Source organism: Equus caballus, chromosome 6 (assembly GCF_041296265.1).
Source record: "Equus caballus isolate H_3958 breed thoroughbred chromosome 6, TB-T2T, whole genome shotgun sequence".
NCBI lineage: Eukaryota > Metazoa > Chordata > Mammalia > Perissodactyla > Equidae > Equus > Equus caballus.
This window is the reverse complement of record NC_091689.1, coordinates 43,735,088-43,750,214: the sequence shown is the minus strand read 5'-3', so window position 1 is coordinate 43,750,214 and position 15,127 is coordinate 43,735,088. Positions and strand designations below refer to the sequence as shown.

Genomic DNA, 15,127 nt, shown 5'->3' with positions numbered 1-15,127 from the left:
CCATCTTTTGCAGTCACAACTTAGGAGTCCTATTCCCTGCCTGCCTCACCTGAAAGATGGCTGGGGCCCAAGGGACTAATGAGCTCTCCCAGAGAGAGGTAAGGGCCTTCTCCCTGCGTCACCACCCAGGAAGCATCACCATAGCAACCCCAGCAGCAAACAATGCTGCCTGGAAGATCTCCCCTACAAAGCTGCCCCTCCTGGCAATCAGGCCCAGAAGAAGAATGGCCAGTAACCCGAGATCAGCCAGAGGGTGCAGTAATCCATCCCATGTCCGAGAGCCCTTCCTGCAGGTAGGGGGTGGGGCCCTATAGGCACAACCTACCTTTCTGCACCCTACTGGGCTAGGGGTTGTCCCCCTGGGGTGGTTTATGTTTTCTCCCCAGCAGCAGAGCTGGCCCGTGAGCTTTCCGCGGTCCTCCTCTCTTAGTCCTGTGATACTGTGAACACAGAGGTCAGAACAGAGGGGAGGAGATGCCTGGTTATTACATCTCCCAGACCTACCCTCTGGGGGATCATGTAGAAATTACTTAGGTGAATGGGCCCTAGAAACAGGTGAGGTTTTGGAATCAGAGAAGTCCTAGGGGTGGTTAGGAGGGAGAGGCATTTTGAAGAACATAGTATCATGAGTAGTGCAGACAGATGGCTCATGTCCCAGCTCTGCCACTCATTCACTTGGCACCTTGGGTAGATGACTAACCTTCATTGTGTCTTGGATTTTGTTCCTTTGGGATGGGGACAGTAACACCTGCTCCTAGGGCTGTGAGGGTTAAATGAGATGTGGATAAGGATTTAGCACAGTAACACATATTTGCTACTGTTTATTTCATGGGAGATGGGGTGCAGAAATGGGAGGGAACCAACATTCTAGATGCTTCTATATTTGCTTATATTTTAATGAGAAGTGGGGGGAATGCACTGATGATGGAGAAACAAGGAACAGGAGGAGTCTGGGATAGAAAAGCACCTGGCCCCACTCTCTGGAGAACGATTACCCCTCTACCCTTGGTTCAGTAAGGGGCATTCTCCCTCAAAATTCCCTCAGGCCTGCTGTGCCCTCTTGTGCAGGGGCAACAAGATGGAGAGGAGGAGAGAAGAATGGGAAAATCTAAGTTGAGGAAAGAAGGTGGGCGATCAAAACCTGATAGATGGAAAGAGAACAAAAGAGAAATCCATGAGAATAATACAGAGCAGTCATAACTTCTGATAGGCAGGCAGGCACAGAGAAGTGGTTCCCTGCCTGGCTATCAGTATCCTAATGAGCATCCTGGGTCTGAAGGAGGCTGGCAGCTTGTTTTCCCTGCAACTCCTCCTGGGAAGGGGAGGCAGGGTGCCCCTCAGGCTCCCTTTTGTCTCTCCCTAGATGGTCCACGCCCATGAGTCTCCCTCGACCTACCAAACGTGGGCTCAACGTGAGTTCCTTCTCCCCAGTGAATCCTGGGAATTGCCTGGCTTCACCAGCCAAGCCTACCACCAGCTCGCCCTGAAGCTGCCACCCTGCACAGAAATGAAGTCCAAGGTGCGTCACCGACTCATCCAGCCTTGGAAGCCTGCTGCCCCACACACCTGGGGCTTCCACACGTGGCTCGATGTGGGGCGTTTGCCGGCCACCTTTCCCACCAGCTCCAACAGGCCATACGATAGCAATGTCTGGCGCTGGCTGACGGACTCCAGGGCCCACTGCCGCCCCCCAGCAGAGCCTCCCATCCCCCCTCCCTCCTGGATGGGTCAAAAGAGCTTTCTGACCTTCATCTACTCTACTCCTATCTTCCTGGACCCAAATAGGAAGAACCAAGTGATTTTCAGGACGGTGAAGGAACTAAGAGAAGTGGAGAAACTCAAGCTGAGGAGTGAGGCAAGGGCACCTCCACTGGATGCCAATGGCAACATCCTGCCCCCAAAGAACTTCAAGAAGTAAGAGGAGCTCCATCCTCAGTGAGCTCACCCAACCTACCCGCGTTCAGGTGACCCCTCCCGCTCTCTCATGTCTAACTTGGTACTCCAACCTTCACATGTCTGGCCATCTGCAAACCAAACTCTTTTCTGAGTGTAGCTGGAGGGAAAGGATGCAAGCAAAGGAAGGACAGCCAGGGAAAGGGCTTAAAATTTAGGGGGTACAGCTATGTACTTAACACCTGCTAGGCCCTGGGGATACAGAGAAATGTCCTTCAGTCCCTTCCCCCAAGGAGCTTACGACAGGCAGATATGTACATACACGCGTGGAAAGACAGCTACCAACACAAGCGCACACGCACTCAGTGCCCAAAGTGTGAGACAGATGGGGGTGTTGTAAGGATGTCAACTGTTAATGGAAAGACCTGAGAGCTGGAGTCAGAGGCTTGGATTAAAGTCCACACTGTGCATTTTGGCAAATTGCTTAGTTTTTTCAGACTCAGTTCCACCATTGATAAAATAGGGATGGTAAATACCATGCCTCCGTCAATGGGTGAAGATAAAATGGGTTAATGAATTATGAAAGCACTATACCAAAAAATAGATGTTATTACAGAAATCCAGGAGAGGGCGGGATTGCCGTGGGCTGGAGCGTCCCCCCAGGGGCTTCGTGAGGAAATCGGATGGAGGCTGGAAGGGTAAGTAGCCTTTGGAAAGGCGGAAAGGAGGAGCTGGAGGGTTGACTGGTGGGAACAGAGACAGGAATGTGAACAGAGCTATGTGAGCACCCACAGTTCTCCCCTGCCTGCCCGTGGTGAGAACTCACAGGTCTCTCCATCCTGTGTCGAGTCTAGGCGCTGGGCACGAGTGGCAAGAAAGCAGGAGAGGAATCAGGAGAGAACGTCTCAAACTCCAGTCCCAAGGGCGTTGAGGGGCTGGAGACGGGGGCTGTGGAGATTTTTAAGCTTTAAAAAGAAATGCCAACAGTCAGTGCTTTTGAGGGGAGATTACTCAGGACCTTGGCTTCTCTCTGCTGTCCTTGCAATGAGGATTATTGATTGCTAACATGTGCAAACACTAGGCATCCAAAGGTGAGTGAGACTTAGATCTCTCCTCAGAAGAACTCACAAATGGCAGTGCCAGATGTTGTTGTAGTCACTTCAGCTATATTACTGAATCCTCCCACTACCCTCTGAATAGAAATTGTTATTATCACCCCATTTTACAGATGGGGCATCTGAAACACAGAGAGGCCAAGTCTCTTGCCCAAGTTCACAGAGCCAGCAAGTAAGGCAGAGGTAGGATTGAACCCCAGGGAGGTCAGCTCCACAGCTGCGTTCTTTTTTTTTTTTTGATGAGGAAGATTAGCCTTGAGCTAACATCTGTGCCAATCTTCCTTTATTTTGTATGTGGGATGCCGCCACAGCATGGCTTAATGAGCAGTGTGTAGGTCTGCACCTGGGATCCGGACCCACAGACCCTGAGCCGCTGAAGCAGAGTGTATGAACCTAACCACCAATCCACCAGGCCACCCTGGTGCTGCTCCACCGGAGCTGCATTCTTTTTTGTTTTTTTAAAGATTTTATTTTTTTCCTTTTTCTCCCCAAAGCCCCCTGGTACCTAGTTGTATATTCTTCGTTGTGGGTCCTTCCAGTTGTGGCATGTGGGACGCTGCCTCAGTGTGGTTTGATGAGCAGTGCCATGTCTGCGCCCAGGATTCAAACCAACGAAACACTGGGCCGCTTGCAGCGGAGCGGGTGAACTTAACCACCCGGCCACGGGGCCAGCCCCCCGGAGCTGCATTCTTAACCACTATATGCCACTTCCCTTCTTGTCTGACCAGGGAATCAGACAAGTTCACAGCTATTTCTAATATAATATAATGTTCTATAAAGGCAGTACAAGAAAAATACACTTATTCACATAAAGAGCTGAGCACAGTGCTTGGCGTACAGTAAGTGTGTGTGTGCAGAAGCAGCGTGGCCTCTGGAGGCAAACAGATCTAGGCTGGGATCTACCTGAGTCCGTCACAAGCTTGCCGCACCGCCTTAACCACCTCAGATTCTCTGAGCCTCACTTTCCTCAAGAGCGTATTGGAGATGTGCTTGGTGCCTTGCGGGGTGGTCAGAGATTGAAGGCACAATGCTCGGCACATAGACAGGCTCCAGGCTCTGTAAACCGGGTCACTATTCCTGCAGTGTCTCCACGAGAGAAGCATCCTTGTTGCGCGTGTTGCTGCTGTCGGCCCAGCCCCTGGAGCCAGGAGACAGGAGTGAGTCTCAGGCAAGGTTTTGCTGTTCACAGAGAAGGGAGTATTTGAGCTGGACCTTGAAGGATGTGTCCAAGTTCACCAGGTGGGAACAAGGAACAGTGGTGGGAGGAAAGGCTCCTCCAATCCTGCTGTTCCTTTTGAGCAGCTCCATCAGGGGTGAAAATAAATTGTTAAAAATTACTCAAGATCAGTGAGAGAGCACATTCTGAGCATGAGAGACCCAGAGGACTTCAGACAAGGTCTAAGCTTCAAGATGCTCACCATCATGTTGGGAAACAGAACATTTATCTGCAAACCCAGCTGTTCTCAACTCTGGTAGCACGTTAGAATCACCTGGGCTTCTTTACAAAATGATGAGGTTTGAGCCCCACCCAGAAGATTCTAACTTACCTGGCCCAGGGGCAGCCTGGGCCCTGGTTGTTTTATTTTCTGAGGAAGATTTGCCCTGAGCTAACATCCGCGCCAATCTTATTCTACTTTGTATGTGGGTTGCCGTCACAGCATGGCCACCGGTGGGTGGTATAGGTCCATGCCCAGGAACCAAACCTGGGCCACTGAAGCAGAGTGTGCTGAACTTAACCACTAGGCCACAGGGCCGGCCCCCCTGGTATTTTTTAAAAGCTCCCCAGGGTGATTCTAATGTACATCCAAGCCTGAGAACCTCTGATGTAAACCAAAGACAGCAAATAGGGGGAATCTGCTGAACCAGGTGCAAAGCAGATTGAACCACACCCCAAAGCATGTTGAACCATAGGAAATTTGCCACCATCCAACTATGTTTTTAAAAAGCCAACTTCCCACTGTTGAACCTCATGCTACAGGCCTGTAGAAGAGGGATCCATCAGACCAGGTGTGGGCTGGCAGCAGGTCAGAGCAGGAAGGGCTTGTGGATATCATCGCATGCACCAGTGACAAGAAGGGGCCCTTGCGCTGAGCTCGCCCTTCCCGCTGGCACTGCGTCAGTGGAGGAGGTAGAACTTGAAGGATTGTTAGAATCTGGTTGTTACACACTGTGTGTCCAAAGGATGGAGGCTTGGCCATCTATACAACATTATTTCACCAGCCTAATGCCAACACACACACACGCATGCACGCACACGCACACATGTACACACACACAGGGCAGGCCATCGGTACAGACAGATATGCAGTTAGGAAGAGAAATGGTGGGCATTCCCTCTGGCCTGATGGCTCACTAGCTTGTGGAGGGCAGCACCACACTTCCCCTTCTCAGTCCTTCCACCGTGCCTGGATCTCTCCTTTGACCTCTCTGTTCTCTCCACACCCCTCCCCCCAACAGGTACCGGCACATCTCAGCTGGTGGAAGGTTTGAACCCCGCGGCCTCCAGCTCATGCCCAATCCACTTCCAAATGACTTAGCCAGGAGCTGGCCCTGCCCAAACCCTCAGCCTCATTACCAGGAGAAGGCACTGAAGCTGGCCTTGCTGCCCAGTGCACCCCTGAGCCAGGACCTTGTGAAGAAGTACCAAACCCTGATAGAGGACCGGGTTGCCTTGCCCCTCCACCATCTCTCCAAGGCACAACCTGGCAAAGCCTCAGTGAGAAAGAGAACGAGAAGACCTGGATACATCTAGAGGAGCCTCCAGATGGGTGGGGATCACGGTGAGCACACAGACCTCCAGGCTCCAGTGTTCTCAGCCAATGCACCTTCAGCAAGGGGCCTTTGGGGTGGCTGAAGGACTCTGGCGGCTGCAGAACAGAGCCTCTCCACCATCCCCCCAACTTCAAGCCACCTCTGTACCCCAGGCTCCTAGAGACTCTACTGAAACTCTCAATTGTTATCTGTCTTCTTTGGAGGACTCTCTCATAGCAGGTGCGAGGACTGGTGGGGGAATAGAGCAGAGAGGGTTCCAGTTCCTAGGGACAGACAAGGAGTGGGGAGGAACAAGGCTGTGTGTGTGTGTGTGTGTGTGTGTGTGTGTGTGTGTGTGTGTGTTGGGGCAGGGGAAGAGGTGCTGTAAGAAATATGGGTAATAAGAAGTTACCTCCATTCCCATAACCCATTTGGAACAAGACTGGGATTGGTCAGGGTATGGGAAGCTTCTCAGGCAAAAATAACCTCAATTCCACCTCTCCCTGGACCATCTGATGTCTGGACAAAGAAGAGAAGCAACTCTGCTGGGTTGCAGTTCCCCCGCCGGGGTTGGGGGAGAGGAGGTCAGGCCAAGGCTGGTGCTAGAGAATGGAAGAGTCAGGTCTGGGGAAAGCTGACCAGGCCTCCATGGAGGGACAGTAGAACAAAGTAGACAGTCAAGGTGAAAGTCAGAGCGGTCACCCCAGAGCATTACTTTAGGGCCTTGGCCTGTGTTGCAGTTGACCCCAGACGCTTTTACGATGGAGGGGCCAGAGACAAGTGACCTAAAGTGGAGGCAGGCAAAGTGCATTGGTCAGAAAGGTGCTGACCCTGGCAGGGTGGAGACCCGGTGGGAGAGGGCCTGCGGGAGGTCTGGTGGAGATGGCAGCTGGGAGGTGGCTGGAGAGGGAGCCACCTGCCTCCTCTTGCCCCATCACACCCCAAGTTGGTGATCTTCCCTAGCTGGGCTTCTCTTGGCTTTCTGCCCACTGCCCTCTTACCCTCCTTTTTGCAAGCCCTGTGGGCACCTGGGAATCAAAACACCAGCAGAAGGGGCAGCCCCGTGGTTGAGTGGTTAAATTCGCGCGCTCCACTGCAGCATCCCAGGGTTTCACAGGTTCAGATCCTGGTCGCGGACATGGCCCTGCTCATCATGCCACGCTGAGGCCACGTCCCACATGCCACAACTAGAAGGACCCACAACTGAAAATATACAACTACGTACTGGGGGGCTTTGGGGAGAAAAAGGAAAACAAACTAAAACAAAACAAAACGCCAGCAGGGCTCCAGCCCTGGTTTAACCACTAACTGGCCATGTGACCTTCGGAAGGTCATTATTCCCCTCAGACTTTCAGTTTCCTCATCCGCACAATGGGAGCCCCTAGGGGATAAATAAGTGAAATAAATAAAATAACGTAAGTAAAGAATGTGCAAAGTATCTGACACATTGTAGGCCCTCCAGAAATGAAGCTATCAACTATTATTCACAGAATAACAGTAATAAATGGGTAGAAAACGATTCAGCCATAAAGAGGAGCGAAGGACTGATACATGCTACAATGTGGACGAACCTTGAAAACGTCATGCTGAGCAGAAGCAGCCAGACACATAAGGCCACCTATTGTGTGATTCCATTTATATGAAATATCCAGCATAGGCAAATCCATAGAGACAGAAGGTAAACTGGTGGTTACCAGGTGCTGGGGGAGGGGGGAACAGGGACTGATTACTTAATGGATACAGGCTTTTCTTTTGGGGTGATGAAAATATTTTGGAACTAGATAGAAGTGGTGGTTGCAGAACATTGAGAGTGAAAGAAATGCCACTGAGCTGTACACTTTATTTATTTATTATTATTTTTTTTTGGAGGAAGGTTAGCCCTGAGCTAACATCTGCCACCAATCCTCCTCTTTTTGCTGAGGAAGACTGGCCCTGAGCTAACATCCATGCCCATCTTCCTCCACTTTATATGTGGGACGCCTACCACAGCATGGCTTGCCAAGCAGTGCCATGTCCGCACCCGGGATCCAAACCAGCGAATCCCGGGCCTCCAAAGTGGAACGTGTGCACTTAACCGCTGTGCCACCAGGCGGCCCCTAAACTGTACACTTTAAAATGACAAATTTTATGTTATGTGAATTTCACCTCAATTAAAAATAGTTATAATAAATAGGGTGTATATGGAGAGTTTCCAAATTTCCCTCCAGTTCCAAATCTGTAATTTTATTCCACATTCCTTCTCCATGCTACCTCTCCCCATGGAATGTTCCCGGGGTGGGGGGGGGGGCGTGGATGGGGAGGACCAGAGTTGAAGGGTCAAGGAGCATTTCCAGAGTTCTCCAGAGGATTGCTGGGGCTCTGGGAACGTACCCATTCTCCCCACTCTGGATCAGGAATGATGGTGGAAAGGCAGAAGTCCCTTTACATAGGCCCCTAACACATCAGAGCTGGGCAGGCCCTTAGGAAACAAGTCGAACCCTCTCAGTGTTCAGATGGTAAACAAAGGCCCTTCGGAGTGGCTTGCTCCAGGCCACATAAAGTCTGGCAGTCCCTGCCCTCCTGGTGGTAGAACAGGAGGCACCGGGCTGGGAGCTAGGACTCCAGGGCCTGTGTTGTCATCCTGCTTCTCAGGCTACTTGCCCATGATGTCACCTCCACAAGGAGAGCCCTGGGGGTACTTAGAGGGTTAATATGAAGATCTGGGGGGTAGAAGGATGAAGGCCATTTCTTCAGAGGAAGCTGCCCACTCTTTGGCACGGAGCTAGGGCAGAGCAGGAAGGTAACCTGCCCTTACCCAGACTCCTGCCTTAGCAGACCCAGACCACCTGAGGCTGCTAGCCTCACGTCAAAAAGACTTCCACCTCACCCAGCACCTTCCAGCTCTGCCCTCTGGACAGCAGCCTCCTTCCTGCTGGGGGGAGGGGGGATTATAACATTATCAGGGGCTCCGTGTCCATGGGCCAGCCAGAGATACAGAAACCAGACTGAACTCCAGGAAGCCATGGAGATCTGAGGGACAAAAATAGCATCCATACGTCCTCCTGGGCCTGGGGCTTTTCTAAGGCAATCCCCAGCTCAGCCTGCCAGCAACCATGAACACCACCCCCTCCCCGCTCCCTCTCACATACACTAAGGAATATGGAGTTCTTGAAAACCTTTAGTGGGGTAGAGTGGGGGTGGTTCCTGTAACCTGGGCCTGCCTTAAAGACCTACTCTTTCACCACTACTTTTGAGAGTTGATCTGAGAGGGAAGCAGGGATGGACGCCCCTCCCCCGACATACCCAGCACCACACCCCCCAGAACACCCTGTGCTCTGCTGAATGCCACTATCTTCATGGACACTAATTAATCCCAGCACAGAGGCCTTCAAAGCCACTTCTGGGTCAACACCTCCCCTCCCGCAACCTCCCTCTCCCTAAGCCTGGTATTGGTGTCAGGAGCTGGGTTGCCGAGGCCAGTTCAGGTTCCTGAGTTGCTCGGGGCCTGAGGAATGGTGGCGGGGGGTCAGCGAGCACTGGAAGCTGTGGGAGCTGGGAAGTCCTAGGGGAGACGCAGGGCCGGCCACATGCCAATCACGGTCTTCAGTCTTCATTCTTCAGCTGGCTGTCTGCCAGGGTTGTTGTCCTAATTGCCATGCCACATTGCTGCTCCCTGAGATGACAAATCAGAGCCGAGATCCTCTCTCCCTGCTCTAGACTCGCTCCCCACCTTCGCTGGGACTCTGCCTCTCGTTTCTACTCAGCGCTGACTCACTTGCGCCAAGCCCTTTGTCTTCTTGCTGCTCTTCCACCTCTGAGCCCTGTTCTCGTCGTACTGTCCCCTGAGCCACATACATTTACCCCTTTTGTGACACAATGTAAATAATTACTTCTGCCTATTTATCATTATATTTGGTGGTTTCTGTGGCTGTTCACAGAGCTGTCCATCTCATGTTAGTCTCAAGCCAACACACTCTCTGCAGGTCCCAGGCCAGAACCTCAGAAACGCCTACATGCTTTGAAGATAATGCTGCTGCATCTTGCCATCATTCAAACTCCAAAGTAGCAGTTTTGACATGTGGCTTCCCACCATCGTTTTCACTGGATGTTTGCTGAACACTGACACTAGGTGTCATGACCCGGTTACTAGGTAATGGTCAGTGACTCCTTTAGCACCTCTTTAGGTCATGTCCAGGGGTGCAAGCACAGACCCAAAGCTTAGGCAAAGAGGAAGGAAAAAAATGAAGGGAAATGGAAGCAGGAAAGAAAGTAGATAAACACAAAACGGAGGAAGAGAAATGCTGAAGCCAGAGGAAAGACGAAACAGGAGTCTCTGTTGGAGCTCAGAGGTTCAGAATGTTTGGAAGGAGCTGGACAACTTTGCCAGATTCTCTGAGGGCACTTGCAGGATCAAGACTGGGGCACAGAGCCCAGGGGACGAGAAGAGCTGGCAAATGAGTCCCAGGGTGCAAGAGAAAGGGAGTGATAGAAAGGGGTCTTGTGTGATTGCCTGTGGCATCAGTCGGATGCTGTGACTGAAAAGACCAGCTGGGGAGCTCAGTCGGCTGTCCTAGTGTCTCGTCACCTGAGTAGTTGGGGTAATAACAGCATGTTTCCTCCTGGTCCTCTGGAGTCCTGCTCAACAATTCATTCCACAAATTTTGTATAAGAAGAAGGAGAGGAGACAAAAAAAAAGACCCTGTCCTTCTAAAGCCCAGGATCTAGTGGGAAGATGGATAAGTAAACAATTAAAAATAGTGTGATAAATAATGTAATAGGTACCTGATCCAGTTGTACCATGAGAACAAAGGGGAGAGGCATTGAAGTCAGAGTGTGCACGTGTGTGTGCGAGCACATGCAGACGTATGTGCATGTACAGCCCCAAACGACAGCAAACATCTACTCAGTACTTACTATGTGTTAGGCAATGTTTTGAGAGCTTTTCTTGAATCAGCCCATTTAATCCTCACAACACTCTGAGGTGGGTCCCATTATGATCTCCATTTTAGAGATGAGTAAACTGAGGCATAGAGAGCTCTTAACCATTTTTGCTATTCTGCCTCTCATTTAAACTTCATGGTAATTCTGCAGATGACATCTTATTTCAATTTCACAGATGGGGAAATAGGTTCCAAAAGATTAAGCACTTCACCCAAAGCCACCCAGTTAGTAAGTGACTGAGTTGGAATACTTGACCAAGCTTGTCTGAGTTCAACATCCTGAGTTCAGTCTGCTTTCATCAATAGAGACAAACGCTTGACCTTTCTGCGCCTTGGTGTTGCCATCTATAAAACAGGAGGAAATCATCCTAGTGTCAAATATTAAAAGTCCTAGCCTGGTAGTCTTCGGAAGATCTACCTTTTTGGGGTGGAGGTAGGGAGATAAATTCCAACACTGGCCAGCCCTCCTGGGACCCTTGCTGGACAGAATTCTGGAAAACAGCTTCATTCCTGTCTTCAGCAAGTCTGACCGGGCCAGAGGAGAAAGCCTGAAATAGAACTGGCTGCCCCTAACCCTCCACGGGCTCAAGGAAACTGTTCATCTAGCTCTGAACAACCCATTCTACGAAGACTATTCTGGGAACTTCCTTATGTGGCAGGGCATTGGCCTGCTTGACTTTGCCGCACCACATGAGCTCTCCTCCTCCTCCCCACCGTGAGAGACAAGAACTGACACTATTCAGCCTTGAGGAATGAAGTTAAAAAGAAAAAGTGTCAAGATATTTAAAAGCATGAAAGGCTATCACAAGGAAAGTAGGAACCGGTTCATCATCATCTCTCCTGAGGCCTGGACAAGAGGGCAGGGATTTAGAATAGCTGCAAAGAAGAACTTTCTGATGCTGGAGTAGATTATGTCAGGTTCAAGAAAATGAGCTGGGAATCGATTTAGACCAGTGCAGTCCAACAGAACTGTGATGGAGCCATATACATAACTAAACTTTTTAGTTGCTCTATTAAAAAAATAAAAAAACAGGTGAAGTTAATTTTTATAATGTATTTTATTTAGCCCAATAGATCTAAAATATTATCAATATAAAATAATGTAATCAATGTAAAAATAATCAATGGGATATTTCACATTGTTTTCAAAACCAGTATGCATTTTACACTTAAAGCACATCTCAATTCAGGCTAGCCACATCTCAAATGCTCAATAACCATATCAGCTAGTGGCTACTGTATTGGTCAGCACAAGGCTAGAATGGCTAATGACTGACTCTCCGTGGCAAATACAAAGGGTAGTCTGGTTTTATCCAAAGGCAGAAAGTTCTCCAGAAGACCTGAGGGCCCATGAGGGTGAAGGCCAAGAAAACCTTACTTTCTGGAGCCCTTCTCAGCCTTCTTCCTTGCTAGAAATACGAAGACCCATTGCCCTCCAGCAATTCTTAGAACCTACTCGGCAGTGTTCTGTGTTGTCTCTCAGTAGAGGGAACCCTGACTCCCTTAGGTCGGTCAGATTCAGGGTTTGGTGGCTTGTTAACCCAGGTGGGAAGGGCACTGCCCAGGACAGCAAGGAAAAGGCTTCCAGCCTCGGGTGGGCGAGGTAGCTCTATTCTCTCCCTAGCAGGAGATGATGCTCTTCACCCCGGCCAGTCGGCCAGTCCATCATCTTGCTGGCGTGACCTGCTGGTCACAGGAGGAGCCAGGCCAGACAGAGGGGACGGAGAGGCACAAACATACCCCTTGTCTAGGGTGTGGGGGGTGACGGAAGCACTGCCCCAGCCTAGCCCCTCTTACCTGCACTACTCCTCGCTCTCTGTTCGGGCGCCCCTCCTCCAGGTCATCTGCACCGCCTCTCCCTCCTTTGTCCTCGGCTCTGAGAGAGCCACCCCACCCCACCCCCGTCACTCTCTCTCCTCTCACTCTGTTTTATTTTTCTTCAGCACTTACCATTACCTGAAATTATAAATGTAGTTGTTTAGTGTCTGCCTTCCTCATGAGAATGTGAACTCCATGAGGGCAGGGACCTCATCTGCTTCACCACTGTACGCCCAGGGCCTAGCTCAGTGTCTGACACGGAGTAGGTGCTCAATTAATATTGATTAACTGAAGAAAGGAAATTTGTTACAATTCGGAGAACGAATGCAGTCAGCCACATCTCACACTTCCATTTTTTTCTCACAAAACTTCTGGATTTGGATCCATTTACTTCAACATCTATGTGAACCACAAGATGAAATAAATGAGAGAAATTCCAGATATTTTTCAAGTGTCTTGGGAAGGAAAACCTCCACTCTTTCTATTCCTAACAATCCAAAATGGTTTAACCCTTCTGAGCAGTGCGCCTGGAACTTATCTCCTGCTATGCCTCACCATTAGAGCTCAACGTAGTTATTCCTTGTGAATGAATTGGTTTGTTGAATTCTACAACTGTTAGGTTAAAAAATGATAAGGGCAGGGAAGCGAGGTGAGTTATTGGCAAAGACAGAGTCAACCCAACTGAGGGTACAAACTGGCTTCAGCACATTCTCTGGCACTCTCCTCCATCACATGAAAGGGATTTCTTTAGCCCCTGAGAAAGAAGAGCTTAGAGCCTTGTTATTGGCAGAACATTCTCCTTCTCCCTGTAACGTGGGGAAAGAACAAATTTACAAACGAAGAAACCAAGGAACAGAAAAAGGCAAAAGAGAGTCTCCCTACCCAAGATCACCCAACGCGGTGAGACAGATAGCAAAGGAGACAGTGTAAGTTTGGGCCACAGAACACAGGGATCAGCTCGACTCCTTTCGAGCAGCTACATCCCAGAGAATGGCATTTCCTGAGCACAGTGGTTCTCAGGGCCAGGCAACAAAGGTCTCATCACACTGTCTGAAAAAGAGGAGCTGCTGTCCCCAACCTCACCCCATCCAAATTGTAAACTCCAAAGTCTCCATTCCATGCCACAGGTATGTTTACTCTTTCCTGGGTGCAGCCTACAAACCTAAGTGCACCCGAGAGTCCTGAGACATCCCATCCACATTGTCAGCCTGGCCCAAGGCAACTTTACCGAGTGCCCTAGAGTCATCTCATTCTTGTTCACTGATAGCATTACTGCTCCAAAGAATGAATTAATAGAGGACTCTTGAAGACGTTGAAGAATTTTTAAACCTAACAAATGAATTGCTAAGAATAAAGTTGAAGGAGATACCTTTCAGCGTTGGGGCCCACCCAGCATCACAGTATGTTGGTTCACTCACGGATCTGTCGATGTATACGATTAATGCTCTTGAAACCACCACAGGAACCCAGCACATGTCAGTGGATCCTCTTCAACCTCTATCCCAGACAAAAGTATGATGGTAATGGATGTCAAGGCATGGGAGGGAGCTGAAATATTCCAACACCAATATATGAAGCCAGGATCTGGGTGGGCCAGAGCTTGGTAAATGAATCATACTGTAGCCTGGTTTTCATTCCACATTTATCATCTCCATCAGTATTCTCCTTCTGGCATAGTGGAAATTGAGCAGGACTTGGGACACAGAACACAAGGGTTTGCTTCTTTTTTTTTTTTTTTTTAAAGATTGGCACCTGAGCTAACAATTGTGGCCAATCTTTTTTTTTTTTTTCTTAAAGATTGGTACCTGAGCTAACAATTGTGGCCAATCTTTTTTTTTTTTTTTCCTGCTGTATCTCCCCAAATCCCCCCTGGTACATAGTTGTATATCTTAGTTGCAGGTCCTTCTAGTTGTGGCATATGGGACACCGCCTCAACGTGGCCTGACGAGCGGTGCCATGTCCGCGCCCAGGATCCGAACCCTGGGCCACCGCAGCGGAGCACGGGAACATAACCACTAGGCCACGGGGCCGGGCCAGGGTTTGATTCTTGACTCTGCCATACATTAACTGAATCTTGGGGAAGGTTTCTAAGTCTTAGGGTATTAGTTTTGTGGGGCTGCCATAACAAAGTACCACAAACTGGGGGGCTTAAACAATAGAAATGTATTGTCTCACAGTTCTAGAGGCTGGAAGTCCAAGATCAAGAGGTGAGCAGGGATGGTTGCTCCTAAGGGCTGTGAGGAATGATCTGTTCCATGCCTCTCTCCTACCTTCTGGTAGCTTTCTAGTTATCTTTGACATTCCTCGGCTTGTAGACGCGTCACTCCGTTCACTCAGGTTCACGTGGTGTTCTTCCTGTTTGCATCTCTGTGTCTAAATTTCCCCTTTAATAAGGACACAGGCATATCGGATTAGGGCCCACCCTAATGACCTCATCTTAACTTGATTATCTCTGTAAAGACCCTATTTCCAGATAAGGTCACATTCTGAGGTGCTGGGGGTTGGGACTCACATACATAATGCTTAGCTAGTTTCCTCAATTGTAAATGGGGATCATAACACAATTCTTCCTCATATAATTGTAGTGGTTGTGAAAGTGCCTCCAAGAGGCTTGGGCCACAGAAGGCCAGT

General features: G+C 49.7%; 1 protein-coding gene across 4 annotated transcripts; it reads left to right on the top strand.

Annotated features, from left to right (window-relative positions):
- Positions 1-173: 173 nt before the first annotated feature.
- TEX52 (testis expressed 52) lies at positions 174-7,170 on the top strand. Of its 4 annotated transcripts, XR_011439936.1 has the most exons (4): positions 178-293; positions 1,364-1,964; positions 2,510-2,591; positions 5,466-5,961. XR_011439936.1 is itself a non-coding variant. In XM_070270862.1 (3 exons), exons 1-2 carry the CDS (start codon positions 225-227, stop codon positions 1,916-1,918), a joined length of 624 nt encoding a protein of 207 aa, XP_070126963.1. In that variant the 5' UTR covers positions 174-224; the 3' UTR covers positions 1,919-1,964; positions 5,466-7,170. The 4 variants fall into 4 exon arrangements, 3 of the variants coding, with proteins under 3 accessions (XP_070126963.1, XP_014596223.1, XP_005610898.1); XM_070270862.1 differs by lacking the exon at positions 2,510-2,591 and having other exon boundaries at positions 174-293; positions 5,466-7,170; XM_014740737.3 differs by lacking the exon at positions 2,510-2,591 and having other exon boundaries at positions 1,364-1,914.
- The last annotated feature ends 7,957 nt before the right edge of the window (positions 7,171-15,127 follow it).